The sequence below is a fragment of the Pagrus major genome, chromosome 24, assembly GCF_040436345.1.
Source record: "Pagrus major chromosome 24, Pma_NU_1.0".
In the NCBI taxonomy this organism is placed as follows: domain Eukaryota; kingdom Metazoa; phylum Chordata; class Actinopteri; order Spariformes; family Sparidae; genus Pagrus; species Pagrus major.
In genome coordinates, this window is record NC_133238.1 from 3,942,094 (window position 1) to 3,959,376 (window position 17,283).

Sequence of the window (17,283 nt, forward strand, 5' to 3'; positions counted from 1 at the left end):
TTATATATGGAGTAAACATGCAAGATGCTATACAACAAACCAAGACAACATTTTACCAAAACACATTTTAAGTAACTCCCTGGAAAGTGCTTTATTATTCTCTCTCAAACATTCTCCAAACATTCATAAAGAGGTTGGAATAATCAAGCACCTCCTGGTCTTTTACAACTACTCAAACTGTGTGCAGCTGCTGTGTTGTCAAGGTTTCATTACAAGTGAAAAAAGTCACCCTCTTTTTTTAAAATCTCTCCCACCTTCCATCTTCCTTTCCCAAAATATCGGCTGATTTTCTCCCATTCTCCTTTTCCACATGAATTCCACAGGTTAAAACCTTGGACTATGTCACAATACAAAAACAAGGCCCTTATTTACAACAACTGCACACCATGTGTCATTATTTATGTACATCGGTGCATTAGGACTGTTAAAGGTGAGAATGACAGGATGTTTGTGCAATGGGCTGCAGTCACATACATGATGTTTTTGTGTTCGCTTAGCATGAGGGACACAAAATGAAATAGATAAAGAGACGAGTAAGAAAATCTGTGTTCATGGTGATGTTTTGGGGATCAAATTCTGTGTTTGACTATTTCTTCAGGGATGTGGACTGGGCAGTGAAATGTTTTCATAGCTTCATTTGAAGGAATATCATGACAGTTAAAACAAATGTTTCATGGATGATAATGGTCATGATCATGTGGTGAAGAAATATTGACTTGTTGTAAATGTCCTGGTATTCCTTTAAATTGTGATGATAACAAAGCTAGTGGTGTTTTACTTCCTGGAATGTATTAGTCCCCTGATTGACTTCATCAATATATACACACTTTCTACAATTAGGAATAAATACAACTTACACTGCTGTCGCATGAGCACATTTTGATGTTGAGATGTTTCCTCCACTGCTGGGTTTAAGGTTATAGGATGCATTTATGACAAAATATTATCTACATTAAAGGTGCAATATGTAAGAATTGGCCACCTGTCAAATTCATACTAACTTGACTTAAAATATACTAACCAATATTTGTAACCACTAATTGTAACTACCATTAGCTAGTTCAAATATCCTTGCAGTTAATGGTCCAGACTGGGAGCTCTGAGCACCCAGGGAGTGTTGGTGTTTACCCTAGAGCATGGCTAAGACCCGGGGAGACCTGATGGGCCAGGCCGGGTTTGGACAAAAATTTAGAAATGAGACAGCAAGAAGACTGGGAATTCAATGTGCACTGAGCCGCACTCTAGTTTGCACTGCTAGCAGAAGAGCTTTGGACTGTGAGAGCTGGCTAGCTGGTTAGCTACTTCAGTAGATATCTCTGCAACCCAATTCATAGGCATCATAATGTCAACACATAAAAATGTTGTTGATAATTTGCATATGAATATGCTTTTTGTTGATAATTTTAATACTTGTTGTCTTGTAATTTTAATAAATGTTTTTACTAAAATCTTAGATTTTTCACCTTTAATAATTATTGTCAATGTATTCATATTTTTTTAATTTAAATTTTAAATTTTTTGATAAATTCGTTGGCTTTAGGGGTAAAAAAAAAACCAAAACGAAAAACCTTCAGTTTGAGGGAAACTGAGGTTTTCAGGCGACAGCAGTGAAACATAAACAACACTGTATTACAGTTAAAAGACACAAACAGATCATGTCAAAGTTTTACAATTCATGAAACAGCATGTACAACTGCACATCATCCTCAATGCCAAAACACAACATACAATTCTTTTTTTTCTTTGCATAAATTATTATGCTCTTTTTTGATGCTCAGAATATATTATAAGTAGTATTTTTGAGTTTTTTGTAAACATTATTTATAAAAACAAGACATTAAGATAAACTGATCTTAAAAACAAGATTTTTTTGTTGCATAAATTAAATATGCTCTTTTTCGATGCTGCAAATATATTACATATACAATTTTTAATTCCATAAAAATACTTAGATGTCATGTTTCCCCAACCTCTGGCAGGCCCCCTTTAAAGGTCCCTTGATATGAAAAATATGGTTGCCCCCCAAAATGATGCAGAATTCTGGTCAGAAATTGGATGTGAAAAACTAGCTTTAACCTCAGAGACAGATTTAAAAAGTTTTAAAAGTGGAAAAAATAAAATATTACATATTTTGTTGAAACTCTTAACTGCAGACACAGTACACAACTGTTGTGTAGTGAGCAAACCCAGGCTGGCTCTTAGCAATGGTGAATTTGTCAAGCTTGTACTGCTATGCCCATCCATGGGCAAAACAGAGGGACAGATAAATCCTGAACCTCCATCCAGTTTATGATTAGTTAAAAGTGTGGTTTCAGGCCAGCCCTGATTTAAACAAAAAGTGTGTGATTTGTTGACAAGTTACTTTTTCAGGTTTATAGTTGTATTAGTGGACTTAACGTGCAAGGCCGAATTGGTCTTATTTGACCACTGTAAGTGGAAGGCACTTTAAAAGGCACTGCTTTCTTTTAAAAAGGATATGTTTACACATTTTGATCACACCTGCATGTCCTGCACCTGCAGGCAACACATGCCGCATTCATTATGTACTATTAAGAAGATATTTAATTAGTTGTTTGATCAAACAATTAAACAAATCATTTTGATAACTAATTAATAACTTAGGTCAGTTATTGAGCAAATATGTCAGACATTCTTTGGTTCCTGCTCAGCCTCTGGGAAACTGACAGTCTTTTTTTTTTTTTTTAAACTGTTTTCTGACCTTTTCTAGACAAAACAATTTATTAAATTAAGAAGAAATACGATGTAGTACTGTACATTTAGAGTTTGGTTGTAAAATATACGAACCATGTGCTAACATCACCTAGATTCCCACAGTTAAGGTCAATCATGTCTCTCCAAATATGTATTTGTGATCATGAGTTGTTAAAGGTGCAAGGTGTCTCTGTGTGATTCAACATTAAAACCACACTTCTCATAAAGAGGATGTTGCTTTTCCCAATGCAACACTATATTTGTTTCGGAGAAAAAGTGAGGACAGAGCCTAAAGTAGCAAATAATTGTATTAACTCTGTCCTGACATGGCAATGGTCTGACTCATTTGTGGTGACAAATTATTTCTATTAAAATGCTGCAAATTCCATCTGTAAGTTACTGTATATTGTCAAGAATTAATTAAGCCCCTATGTTTCAAATGCAATGTATCTGCAAAATATTATTCATGAATTTAAACTAAGTATTCTTCACGATTGTTTAATTAGCTATATTGGAATGCATAAAAATGGGAATTCCAATAAGGCGATCCCTTCAAAATGAAGAATACTCAAGTGTAGCAGAGTCTGTTTAAGCAGAGAAGTGAAGCACCATGATACATACAGGCAGTAAACCAGTTATGGAGGATGGAAGGACAGCAGTGTCTGAAGTCTTGAAGCTCTCTAAAAGACATGATGATGTAGATTTCATTCCTGTGGTTCATATGAAGCCTGCTGAGTCCAGGAATCTGGAGGCTTCTTGCTTTGTAGGGGCCAGAGGTGAGAAGTCATGGAGGAGAGGCCAGGCTGTGTCAGAAAAACTCTGAGACTCCATCTGGTTTTGATTCTCTGAGGAGAGGAGATGCAGTCAATTAGTGCCGGGAGTTTTTTTGACATAAAAAGATCACAGCATATGTATATGTATATACATATATACAGCTCTGGAAAAAGCTAAGAGACATTAAGAGACAACTACAAATTTTTCTGAAATCAGCATCTCTACATGTATGACAGCCATTCCATTCCAGTGTCTGTTGAATTCCAACACAAGCACACCTCATTCTACTCAATGAGATACTGATTAGGTGATCACCTGTACCCAAATCTAATCTAACGAGGAAAAGTATAAAAACCACTGCTGTGGTCATCACTATCCTCTTGCAATAGGACCAGCTGGATGGCAAAAACAGTGCTAGTAGTGCCTCAAAAGTAATTGGAATCAAAAAAGAACTATTGACCATGCTAAAAGAGTTGAAAAGAAAAGGTTTGAGTGAGGAAAAGAAGGGTTCAATTCTGGCTTGACTGGCAGGGGGGGACAGTGAGCATCAGGTTGCGTCCAGACCTGAACCCCATTGAAAACCTCTGGGATGTGATCAGGAGGAAGATGGATGGTCACAAGCCATCAAACATGTCCTTGGACCACCACTGTAAACAGTTGGTGAACAACTGCTTCTATCATCTGCAGAATATCGCTAAACTAAGGTCAATGATTTCAAGACCTGAAATGGAGATGATGATTCATGCCTTTGTTTCATCCCGCATTGACTACTGTAATGCTCTTTTTATGTGTTTTAACAAAAAGGCTGTAAATCGCCTTCAAACTGTGCAGAACACAGCTGCAAGGCTCATAACTGGATCTAAGAAAAGGGATCATATCACCCCAATTTTATATTCCCTACATTGGTTACCAATTAATTTTAGGATTCATTTTAAGATTTTAGTACTTACTTTTCGAGCCCTCCATGATCAAGCTCCCTCGTATGTCACGGAGCTACTGAGATCCTATTCTCCCTCACGCTCACTAAGGTCATCAGATCAGAAACTCTTGATGGTCCCCCGCACTCATTTTAAAACACGAGGTGATTGCTCTTTCCAGGCCACTGCCCCTTGCCTCTGGAATGCACTACCATTGACCTTACGTAGCATAGAGTCCACTGAAGGTTTTAAGAGAGAACTTAAAACCTATCTTTTTAGACAGGCTTTTTACTGATGTTGATGTTCTGGGGCCTCTGTGAAGGTACCTGGATTTGTGCCATTGTGTGTTTTTTGCTGTGATCTCTGTATTCTATTGCATTTTATCTATGAAAAGTGCTATATAAATTAAATTTACTTACTTACTTACAAAGCTGAGCTGCTTGAATTTTTGCACGAGGAGTGGCATAAAGTCACCCAACAGCAATGTGAAAGACTGGTGGAGAGCATGCCAAGATGCATGAAAGCTGTGATTGACAATCAGGGTTATTCCACAAATATTGATTTCTGAACTGACGTGTTGTTTGTAAATGAATATGAACTTGTTTTCTTTGTTTCATTTGAGGTCTGAAAACACTGCATCTTTTTTGTTACCATTGTGACCCATTGTCATTTTTTAAATGACAATATTTTTATTTGGAATTTAATTATTAATAATTTTGCAGTTGTCTCTTAATTTTTTCCAGAGCTGTGTGTGTATACATACATATATATATATATATATATATATATATATATATATATATATATATGTATATATATATATATATATATATATATACATATATATATATATATATATATATATATATATATATATATATATATATATGTATATGTGTGTGTGTGTGTGTGTGTGTAATTTTTTACCTGCGGTCAAAGTTGGGCCCAGTTGTCTGGTTGCTGTGTGCATCAGCTGTGTATCGGACTGTCTCAATGTGGGAATGGCCTCCTGATTGTAGCCTCTCCGCTTCTGATGTGACTAAACTCTCCTCCAGTGGAGCTCCTTCATTGTAAAAGAGCAGGCTGCGGGAACGGACTGCAACACACAAACACACTAATTTCACTCCCATGTCATCTTGGCGGCATGACTCGAATTCATTTATTTCCCAGACTCCTGGAAAAAGGCGCACTCATTAATCAAGGGAAATGTCCAAATATTCTCTTTTTCTAATTTTCGAAGTTTTCTAAGCTTTTTTAATGTGTGGACGTTTGGTTGGACAAAACAAGACACTTGAAGACATCACTTTGGACTCTGTTTATGGCCTATACAGTTAATTGTTAGTTGCAGCCCCAGTTTTAAGAATTTGTAACTTCTGAATTTGTTTTCCCTACCCTTATGGGGATTGTGATTATCGAGCATGTATTTAAAGGGAATTCTCCTTTATTAAACATAAAACAAGTGAGATATGTCTATAGTTACTGGCCCCATTTTAGTGAAATGCAGTATAGATATCTCTAGTGCAATAGTCTCATAAAATTCCCTCTTGACCAACATTTTGTACTTTGAAAATGACTGAAACTTGCTATTGATGTAAAGAATCATCAACAGTGATAATTTTAGTGCCCCATGACTTTTACTGACAAAACCATCTTTCCAAAATTACCACCTTTACACAAGAAGTATCATTCCACTTCATGTAGAGAGGTGAGTCCTGGCATTAAAATGGCTAAATCCCAGCAAAAGAAAAGGTACTAGCTGTTAGCTTGTTTAAATTTGTGCTGTTAGCAAACATGATAGCGTAATTCGCCACTTTCAGCGTGTAGGTTAATAACTTGGAGGTTGTCGTTGTTGTTTCATGTAGCGATGGGGATTTTCTCGCTAGGGATGTAATGATACCAAAAACTTACAGTACGATATCATAGCGATAATAATCTATGATATGATATTTATCACAATATCAGTGACACACAGGTATCAAAAAAGTAACATTTCAAGTGTCAATATTCAGTATTTATTATCCATATAAAATTTGTTTTTACTTTTTACTTGAGGTACTTCTGCTTTCCTTCTATAGTAAAATATAAGAAGCAGAGGACCAGAAGAGAGGCTGAAGGGGTCGGTGTGATGGTGTGAAGACGTTGGAGTGTTACTGCCACTCAAATACTGCCAAAACCAGACATTACCAGTGCTACTGTGTGTCAACAGTTTGAGTCAAGCATCGAAAACAAGTGGGTCTTATGAGAACTCAGGTGGGACCCATACTAATGGAAAGCTGTCTTCTTCAGCAGTATGATTGCTCCCTCAGCTGGTTACAGTCAGGAAGACTTTTTCCCATACCATTCAGAGGATGGTTTTTGGCAAAAAGGAGTGCTAGTTAACATGATGACAGCCTAACTTATAGTTTCAAAAGGGCTCTCCTAAGAGTAAGAGTAAGCCTACTTCTGTCCTCTCTACAAGCTGTCTTTGCGAGAACCAAAAAAAATAAATAAATAAAACACTTTTTGATCTGTGGGATTGATTTGGGCTTTTCAGTCTATTATCATGGCAAGTTGTTTTTCTAAATGTGATGTCTCTCCTTTTCCTATCGCTATAACTATTGCTACAGCTGTTCTACAAGTATTGAATCCAACATGTTCACTTTAATTCAGGGTTGATGAAGGGTACTCTGGGTAATGTATTAGAAACACAGAAGCAAAGTCTAAGGGCACATTAAAAAACTTGAATGGGGTTTTGAATGTACTTGTATGACTTAATTTCTATAATCATGTTGCATAATAGGTAGACCTACCTATAGACCTACCCTGACTGGTGGTATAGTGGTCCGCTGACGGAAGAGGAGGAGAGGAGGAGGGATGAGAGGAAGCGGAGGATGAGGACAAAGAGGAGGTGTCGGAGAGGAGGGAGAGGGGCGAGAGGCAGGGAGAGAAGGAGCCCAACACTAGTATGAAACACACGGCCATCATCTGCACAGAGGGGAACAAAACCCTCACATTAATAAATAATCATAAAGGAAAACTGCACAGTCCTGGAGACAACATGGTTTATAGTTGAGGGTAATTCTTTTAGAATAGAGCTCATTCATAGGGCTTCAATAAAGAGCTGGAACAAGACTCATTTATGACAAAAAGTGTTTCCCTTGAGTGTAACATTTGATGATGAGACTGTCCAGAGGTAAATAAAGTGACTTTAAGGGGAGACACTACAGGTAAAAAAATGTTCTGTCAGACTAGTGAAAAAAAAACATCCAAAAATACACATTTAGGAGTTTTTTTTAGTTCAGATTTCCGTTCTGTTCAAACCATGTTATGATAGCATAATTTACATATGTTACCATAAAACATCTTAAATAAATTGTGATACAAGAAATATTTGTCTTAATTTTGTCAATGAAATCAACTGGGGAAATGATACCTCAGATCAGTTTTTTGATTTGGGTTTTTTTTTTGTTTTACCATTTTCACCTGTAGTGTAAACAGGGTACAGTCACCAGTATTTTCAAATTTATGGAATAATAAGATCACTTTATCATGTAAACAAAAAGGAACAAGAATTTTGAACCTGGCTTCATCCAATGTTCACATTTCTGTTATGGAAATGTATGCCATTTCAGTAATATTTATTAGATAATGTATCATTCGCACAAACGTACAATTACAAAAAACTTATGATAATTGTCTTAATGCAAATAGACAGCTGGAGAAGTTTCATGGTGGTATTAATATGTTAAAAGTTTTACCCTGTTCACCTCTAGTTCCCTTCATAACAACAATATCCAAATGTATGTCCATAAAGAGTTTTCCAAAAACAACCAAAATATATTTACCATGAGGCACGTTCCTGTTTGAGTTGAAGCCATTTTACAAGATCGGGGGACAACTTTCCCTGAAATCAATGATTGAAGCTTCTGGAGCTGCTGTAGAAGAGACCTAAAGACACACGGAGAAAAAGCGCAAGAAAGGTAGAGTACATTATTTCACAGGTAGAGAAAGCAGGGGATGACTGTAGGCAACACATTGGTTGAGGCTCTTTTCTTTTCCTGAATTGAGCCACTAAGACAACACTTGCCCTCTCACAGATTTTGTCTAAATTCAAGTAAATAATAACAGTTGGTTAAACTGAGCCTTAGAGCCTTTGTTGGAGTTAGACTGTGAGGGTTTGTGCAGAGCCTAAGAGGAAAAGGTAAATCCTTGGGCCCACATATCCTGCTGCCACCAAGTGCATACTCTTTTGCTAATGTCCATGCATGTAATTTCTCTTTCCATGTATGGTTCTCAATATTGAGGCCAATTGTACATTAAAGAAACCTCAGTCCACTTGATTTCCTGCTGTTTCGTCCATTAGCCAGAGTAAACAAACAGTACTGTAGGGTTGGGCAGAGCAAACCAGTAAAACCACTGGAATACAGTATATCAGTGTGATCTGGAGAGCAGGGTTCTGATGGTATGAGCTGTCAGTAGATGTGAGGACACACTCTAACCACTAAGTGGAGACAGAGAACGAGTTACTGCTGAACACACTGCCCTTGGGAAGTCAGTCACTCACTTATTACATTACAAACTAAACCAGACAAAAAACTGGTTGATCAGTCAGTCAGTCTCTATATCTAGTGTTTCACATTCCCATGTGGCGTCTCACGTGCACCAGAATGGAGCATTAGACTACCAGCTGTCAACTGTAATAAACTTCTATGGGATGATACTGACCAGCATCACTCACACAGGACTTTGATGTGAAACCGCAGTAATTTACTGCTAAATTATTGCTGCTTTAAATGTACTCCCCATGGTCATGCTGGTTGACTGGGTGCACAGTTGTGTGTGTAAATATTCAGCACAAGATTTTAACATTTGTCAATCTAACCCAATACTGTGCTTGAAGTTTTTGTGAGGTGTGTTTTTTATTTTTTTACTTTTAGGAGAGCTAGGCCAGCACTCTCCCCCTGCTTACAGTGTTGGTGGTAAGATAGGCTAATCAAATAGTGAACCTCTTTGCTGAACCTCTGCACTGGACACACACTGATAAAATTATCATCAATTTTCATAAATAAATCGCAAATAAATATCTGTTAAGTCCATGTTTTAGTCAAGACTTTTTAATACATATTTTAAGTAACACTTCATATTAACCGTCATTGATAAATGGGGTCAGCATATCACAAGAGGAATTGCAAGGGCACAAGAGAGAGCAGGTAAAATTATGCAGATTGCAAAAGAAAACATATCTTTATTTTAATCCATTAAAATTAACATAAAGTAAAATAAAGACATTGTAAAATTGCTTATTAGTTCTGTGAGCTAATGTGCCTGTTAAACTGCTAACAAACTGTGCCTGTGCTAAAAAGTGGCAAAGAAAAACCATTTTGCAAGCAGATTGACTTAGGCTAGCATAAAATAAATAAAGAATAACTTCATCTTGATAATGACATTACATAACATAACATATGTTACCCATGTTACATTACATTTCTTTTCATTGGATGAACACAGTTCTCAAATAAAATTAAAACTAGGGCTACTAAGCAATTAAAATGTTTTATCCAAACAATTAAAAACTTTGTGATTAATTAATCATAATTAATCACACATATCAATATTTGCCGTAAGCATTTAAAAATATTTCAATGCAAATGTTTGTTGGTAGATGATCAATGAATAAATGGACATTTTAAGGATTTTTAGGAGGTGATATTTAAAGCTATTGCTATCACTGCTAATATCGATGCTTTTTGTATCTGTGCTAATATCCATGCTTTTGCTATCCATAATCATGCTGAAACAGCAGGCTGGTAGCAATGGTAATACGTCGGACTATTAACCACAGCGCATTCTCGGTTTGAGAGAGAATGTTAACCGTTAGACATGATGAAACACTGGCTGGAGTGGGATTTTTCTATTCAGTAGGCCTATGCTCAGCAGTGTTATCTGCCTCATCATGTTTACAAAGCTGCTGTGAGGAACGTGAAGGGAACATGTTCAGTGACGTAAGGTCAAGGGGTGTCTTAGAACGTGATTAATATGCGTTTATTTTTTTTTACACATTATTGAGGGGCAGCCCGCCCTTCGGACATCCATCCTGTGCTCTCTCTCCCACAGAGACACTCTGGCAGCGAAGAGCGTTGCTTCAGCGGAGTGAGAGTATAATCACAATACAAGCAAAGGTAACAATCCCCGTTATTAGCACTGGAGGAGAAGCAAGAAAAATGCAATACTTCCGAGCGAACCGATCACATTCCTTGAGATCCACGTCGCACCAACATGTATGTATGTATACGTATGTATATAAAACTCATTAATTTCATGCCCTCTGCAGGCCTGCAGCTGTACACTGAAAGACAATGATATCAAAAATTACCCTGATTGTAACTGACAGTGAATGGACCATCAACTCATCGACAGTTCTGCACAATGAACAGGTGATAAAAATATATTAAACTATGAACTCATAGTCACTCAGTGACATAGGCTGAAACAAAATTTGTCCTATTCTGCACGTTGTTATCTAAGAGAATGAATTACATAACATGAAAGTATTGTGTTTATTCGTTTTCAGGATGGCTGTTTTGTTTTTGCAAATAAACTCCTCACAAATTAGAGGTCCTTTTATCGATTTATTTTACACAAAGGTATCAAGTTCAAACCACTGCTGCTGTTTTATCCTTCTGCCATCAGAAGCACTGTTTCTCATTACTCCAGTTTATGTGCGTAGACATGGGTCAGAGTTTCCATGAAGGGCCGCACTTCTCCTGTCAAGTTTGTTTTTTATAAATCCCAAACTTTGCTCAGAAAAAGGGGGACACCCTCTTTTGTGCATATGCAACATTTATAAATGAGGCCCCTGAGCGCTGCGTGTATTTGCCTGGACAAGACGAGAAGAGGGGGCAGGCAGTGTGTAACTTCGGAGGTAAGCTATAGGCTGCCCACCCAGTCATGAGTTAGAAGAGATAATACTGGTATATTCTGTTCTAGTTTTCCATTAGCTAAATTTTGTCTTCTTAAATTTAGATTGGGTGGGCAAGGAGCACTTTTGCTCTGCCGGCCCAATTTATTAATCATTATTATTAGTAAGTGTTACCATATTTAATGCAACATGATGATAGAGTTAAGATAACTCTAAAGCGGCAACTAATGTTTATCTTCATTGTTGATTAATCTGTTCATCATTTTCTTGATTAATTGTTTAGGTGTTTGGTCAAAAAAAAAGTCAACCAGTGTTTCCCAAAGCCAAAGATGACATCCTAAAATGTTTGTGTTTATTCCACAACCCATAACGTATTTAGCTTACTAGAGTTGTATACTTGTACAAATAATAAACCCTTAGCACTAACCTAGGTCTGTCTGAATCAAGGTGGACATGCAGGACAGAGAAACCATTGCATGGAGAAGGAAATGACCATTAATAATTGTATTTGGGGCCTTTTAAAAAACTAGCATCTTAAATTTAATGTATTGCTTAAAAAACTTTTTTTGGACTTGAGTGAGTGTGCTGACTCATGTTTGCCACTTTATGCCAACTCATTGTTCCTCCATGTGGTGGTGTAACATTTTCATCAGTGTGAGTGTGTGAGTGTTTGTGTGGTGGGAAGGGAGGGGGTTGCCTTCCATGATGAAAGCTCCTGTTCAGTCACAGCTTTAATAACAGGCTGAGGCCGCCACAGACAGACAGATGTAGAAACAGACCCCCCCAACCCTCAGTCCTCAATCTTACCACACCCACCCACCCATCCATCCACCCACTGACTCCAGGATAATAGCAGATTGGTTTCATATTGTTAGTCAACATTCAAATACATTTCTCTGTAGACTCCTTTAATTCTCTCCGCATAACACACTGCACAAAAACTGTGGACCCAAAAGATTTTTACATACAGAGCATAAGTACTAATATGTATAAACTACAGTTGAGTACTTTTGTCCTTTGACAACTACATGATTGCAGCTCGGCCAAAGTTTTCCTGCTTGCAGCACATCACCACAGATAATTCATCTTTCAGCTGATCAAGCCGCACCCTTCAACATCTTGTTGCTGCTTTTATTGATGATAATCCAAACACTGTTACAAGAATGTTAGGTCTGTTATATTAGAATTGGGACCCAGCATTAGAGCTTCAGTCTGTTCAGAGACACAACGACACGACAACACTAATAGCCCTGTGTGTGTATGTGAGCCTTACCTGTTGGCAGTCTCAAGGTTTTCTACTTTTCTCCACAGGTCGCTGTTTTCTGATGTGTAGCTCTCGACCCTGATACAGACAGACACACAAACAGACACAAAATTCTGTCAGTAGCTTTGATTTTACAATTTCTTTCCATTGATAATGCAGACAGGTTTAGACCATTGTGAGCTAAGTGAGGAGGATCCAGCCCAAAAATAATACCACAATCTATTTAATCGTAATAACAATCCACAATCTAAATTGCAATCATTTTTCTCAAATTTGACATGCTCTTTTGACTATAGCCTGACTTAAACTGTCCATGTATATCTCCATTTGCGGCATGGAAACACAATATCGCATGACATCCTCATCTACTTTGCTGCTAGCTATAACTCATGTTGCATTATCTACAATTCGTCACTCCTTCCTTGGGTGACAAATTGTAGATTGTAGATTGTAGATTGTTGATAATCAGAATCAGAATCAGAATCAGAAATACTTTATTGATCCCCGAGGGGAAATTGCTTGCATTGCAGCTGCCCCCATTCAAAGTCTGGAATAATGCATCCTTCACGTTAGCATACAGCAAGTCTAGGGTCCTCTCCTCTCTGGCAGGACAGCTCACATACTGTGTGAAGTTGGGCAGTGCTGTATCCATGGTGACGTGGTTGAAGTCACCCGAGATAGCAATGAATGCACTCGGGTGTTGAGTCTGTAACCGGGCTATGGCCGAGTGGATGACGTCACACGCCAACGTCGGGTTGGCAGAGGGAGGAATGTAAACAGTCACCACAATAACATGTGAAAACTCCTGAGGCAGATAATATGGCCGGAGTCCAACGGCAAACAGTTCAATGTCCAGGCAACAGATACGCTCTTTGACGGTAATATGAGCAGGACTGCATCACCTGTTGCTAACTAGAATGGCAAGCCCCCCTCCTTTACGCTTACCACTCCCAGTGCGGTTCCTGACGGCCCGAACAGTCTCATAGCCCTCGATGGAAACGTTGTTGTCAGGAATGTCCTGGTGCAGCCATGTCTCAGTAAAGCACATTAAACTACACTCCCGGTACTCCCTCTGACTCCTGGCTAGCGACGTTAGCTCTCTCTCCCAGCAATCTCACGTTGCCCATGATGAGAGAGGGAAGACACGGCTTATAACTCCTCTTCTCTGTAAGCCTCTGTTGTCTCGACCTTGCTCTTGGATTCCGCTGCTTTATTCCTCCCCTGCAGCCTCTGTTGTAATTGTAGAATGCAAGAATCGTCTAATCGGCCTAGCTATCAAGTTGGCTACATCACTCTATCAGTATTTTTATGTAGGGGGGATCTGCTAGTCAATGAGGTTATGTGAAGATTGGACACAAAAGTAAGACAACATTAAATACCACAATCTCTATGATTTGCCTTTAAGTAGATTGTGGATTGTGTTGTTCAGAACCCACTACCCACCCTTAGAGTGGGCTTAACCGCAAGACCACAGCTCTGTGCAAAACAGTTATTTACTCTTATTAGAAATAATATTACTCGTTAAGGTGTGTAAAGTGGCCACAGGGCCTCAGAACTCTTTCCCAGAATCCTTGGATTCACTGTGGGCCCTTTTCAGAAAAATCACGTTTGATCCATGGAACACTGGTGCACCAGCCTGAATTTCCACCAGTGACTGAAACAATTGTAATAAAGGTTTAGTCATTAATAGAGGGCATTACACTATGCGCAAAGACCTGCAGAAAATGACCCACCCACTTCTGTTCAAACTTCAGGTCAATGATAACTTTATTTTTTGGTCCTAGCTTCAAGTGTCAAACCAAATCAATGAATGATTCAAAATTTGGCACTCAAACTGGAACAAAACTGGTTTCATGTTGGTGGAAAAAGGGTATGTGTGTGAATTAGTCCTATGTAAATAAGTGTTTGAGCACTGGTTGGGTCTCTAGGCATTTAATGAAGCTGACAGGTGCTGTCTGCTGTGAGCACTGGACTTGGAGGTGACAGATGGGAGTCAACAGGGGCCAAAGTAACAATGTTTTATCAATCTGACCTAATCCAGATGCTCTTTTTTTTTCTCCATCCAACTATCAAGCTAATTTTATGATAAAGTTTCTGGATTCACAGATAAAACTGAGACCCAAGGGTTGTGATTCTTGCAGCTGGTTTGGCTATTTCACAAAAGACTTCAAGCCAGTATGTATCAATTTTACGCAACTTTAAATGTATGGATTTGTTTGATTAGTAATGAATATGCAATTATTCTTCTTAAAATAATGAGTCTTATTTTAATCCCATATCTTAGAAATTGAGATCTCCATGTCTGTTTGGATGATAAAGCAGGTCTAGCTGCTAAACTGTATAAATACTTTAAAAGCATCAAAATGTTTTATCCATGGATAAATGTACACATCCAGTAATTAGGAACTGTGCCTTCAAACAAGCCATAAGACTGTGATATCACAACTATCCAGTCACCACCCTCAGCCATGGCCAGAATTGCAAAAACACTGGTGGAGCTGATGCAGAAACACAGTGGGCAGTGTCTTCTCAGGCCTGTGAGAGCTGACCAATCAGAGCACACTGGGCTTTTGGGAGGGCGGCATTGAAGACAAAGGCACTAAACCAGGGTGTACAGCCAGAAGGTGAATAGAGATGCTGCAGCAATAATTAAATTAATTTACAATCGTACAAACATGCTGAAACATTTTAACATACGTGTGTCATTTAAGTGAATGCTGTGGTGAACAAATACTTGAACTAAAATGGTACTCAGTGGAGCGCATACCTCCACCAAAGCCCAACAGTCCCCTTCTATTCAATCAAGCCTAATCCAATTTTAAATAAAACATATTTAAATCAGCTATATTCAGATTTTTGTTTGGATCTGCATCAAATGATAGTCACTCATAGATACCAGCAGCCTAAATATGCCCAGGCGCACTGATGGCGCATTGCTATCTTGAGGCAGCAGAAAGCGACAGCACCGTAGACCAACAAAAAGCTGGTCTACAGTCAAAGGCGCAGTCTGTTTCCTGCTATTTAAAGGACACATTACACATCCTCCTCCTCAGTTAAATATCAGTGTATTTTTTCATATGCAGTCAAACAGAGATGTTGATGGGACAGATGGTTGTAAAACAGCGGGGCAGAGGATCCAGCAGCAGAGGATCACATCCCTTTCTCTCAGCGAAGACGAGCGCTACTGTTTAATATGTGCCAGGCCCTGGTGCACCTGGCTCTTAAAGGGAATGGGAGACGACACTCAGATTGGTTTGATTAATGTTCCACCCAAAACACACCCATGACTAATTAAGACTCCAAAAACCACCTCTTTGCAACATGCAACACACTTTGCACCCAGATTATCTGCCATTTAACTAGCAAAATGGAATTGGACACGCCCTTAACACACTAGCGCGCTACGCTTTAGACCATGCGCTATAGACCATCTAAATAGGGCCCCCTATCTTGCAATGTTAAAGAAAGTAAGAAAAAATTCCTGGATACGTCCCTTTATCCAGATCTGCGCCAAACGTTAATGTGGTCTATTCTTGGCAAGACCCATTCTCCATCCAAGTTTCGTGGGAATCACTTCAATAGTTTTTGTGTAATCTTGTTTACAAACCAACCAACCAACAAGCGGACACAGGTGAAAAAATAACCTCCTTGGAAAAGGTAATAATTATTCAGAAGCTCCACATTTCTAGAACTAGACCATTTATTTACTTGACAGATGTGGTGCCATATTTTTTTTTATCACAGTGTCTTTAAACATTTGAGATATTTAAAATAAATTGTGACATGTAAGTTATCCTATAGATCATTTCAGCCTAAAGAATTCAGGGATGAGAGATGCTAGCCTCCCAACTGTGTCTTCCACTAATCTCCTACTAATCCTATTGACCTTGATTTTCCAATGAACATTGTATCAATCTTGTACTTATTTATAATCCTCCTGCCCTCCTCCTGTGTTGGGTTTCAATACGGCTCATTCATACACATTCCTTTCAGTGAATTGTCCTGCTGTTTTATTTCTGAGGGATCCTCTGATAATCCTGTCCTCTTGTCCCAAAAAGAAACATAAACACAAAGAGTCAAAGGACATATGCTTTTACACACCTCCTCTTTCTTCTCTCAAGTATTGATTCCTTTAAAAGAACTTGCATGAGGACACATACTGCAAATGGGATTACCAGAACAGTTTGTAACCACATGTGTGGAACTCTTTGGGTATTTATCAACTGACTGCATTAGTTTACTTTCTGCAATTATAGCAACGTAAAAGCAAGTCCACATTTTCACCTCTCTTTCACCCTCCTTGTAAAGGACTCTTTGAATGTGACACGTGTTCAGCAGGTTATTGGAGGTCTGCCATAGCAAGGAATGGCCAGAATTACAAATGATGAAAAGACAAACAAAGATGAAATACATTCTGTACGCTTTATATGTTCACCTGGACATTTGAACCTGACCCCAAAAAACCTGTGAGTTTGCTGGTGTGCTGCCTCAAGCTTAATCCCCTACAGAGCTCTGTCTGTTACCACACTCAGATCCAAAGTAGTTAGAAAAAAACTCTAAATACAAAAATTGCATTCAAGTTCACTTCACCATCACACAGCTATATCTATTCTTTCTTTTGCCAGTTGCATTTTTCCTGTCTTCTCCATGCCAGCATATAAATAGCACAATTATGTATAAAAAGGCCTGTGGTTAGGTTCAACTCAGGGGAAACATCA

General features: G+C 38.4%; 1 protein-coding gene across 1 annotated transcript in view; it reads right to left on the reverse strand.

The window, feature by feature from the left end:
• Nucleotides 1-3,295: 3,295 nt before the first annotated feature.
• creb3l1 (cAMP responsive element binding protein 3-like 1) overlaps nt 3,296-17,283 on the reverse strand; it is an 84,929-nt gene continuing 70,941 nt past the window's right edge. Inside the window, exons 9-13 of the mRNA XM_073462477.1 lie at nt 12,575-12,643; nt 8,228-8,330; nt 7,205-7,367; nt 5,331-5,499; nt 3,296-3,557 (exon numbers count right to left, since the gene is read on the reverse strand). Of these exons, the coding sequence (XP_073318578.1) occupies nt 3,521-3,557; nt 5,331-5,499; nt 7,205-7,367; nt 8,228-8,330; nt 12,575-12,643 (541 nt within the window). The 3' untranslated portion in view covers nt 3,296-3,520. The remainder of the gene's footprint in view (nt 3,558-5,330; nt 5,500-7,204; nt 7,368-8,227; nt 8,331-12,574; nt 12,644-17,283) is intronic.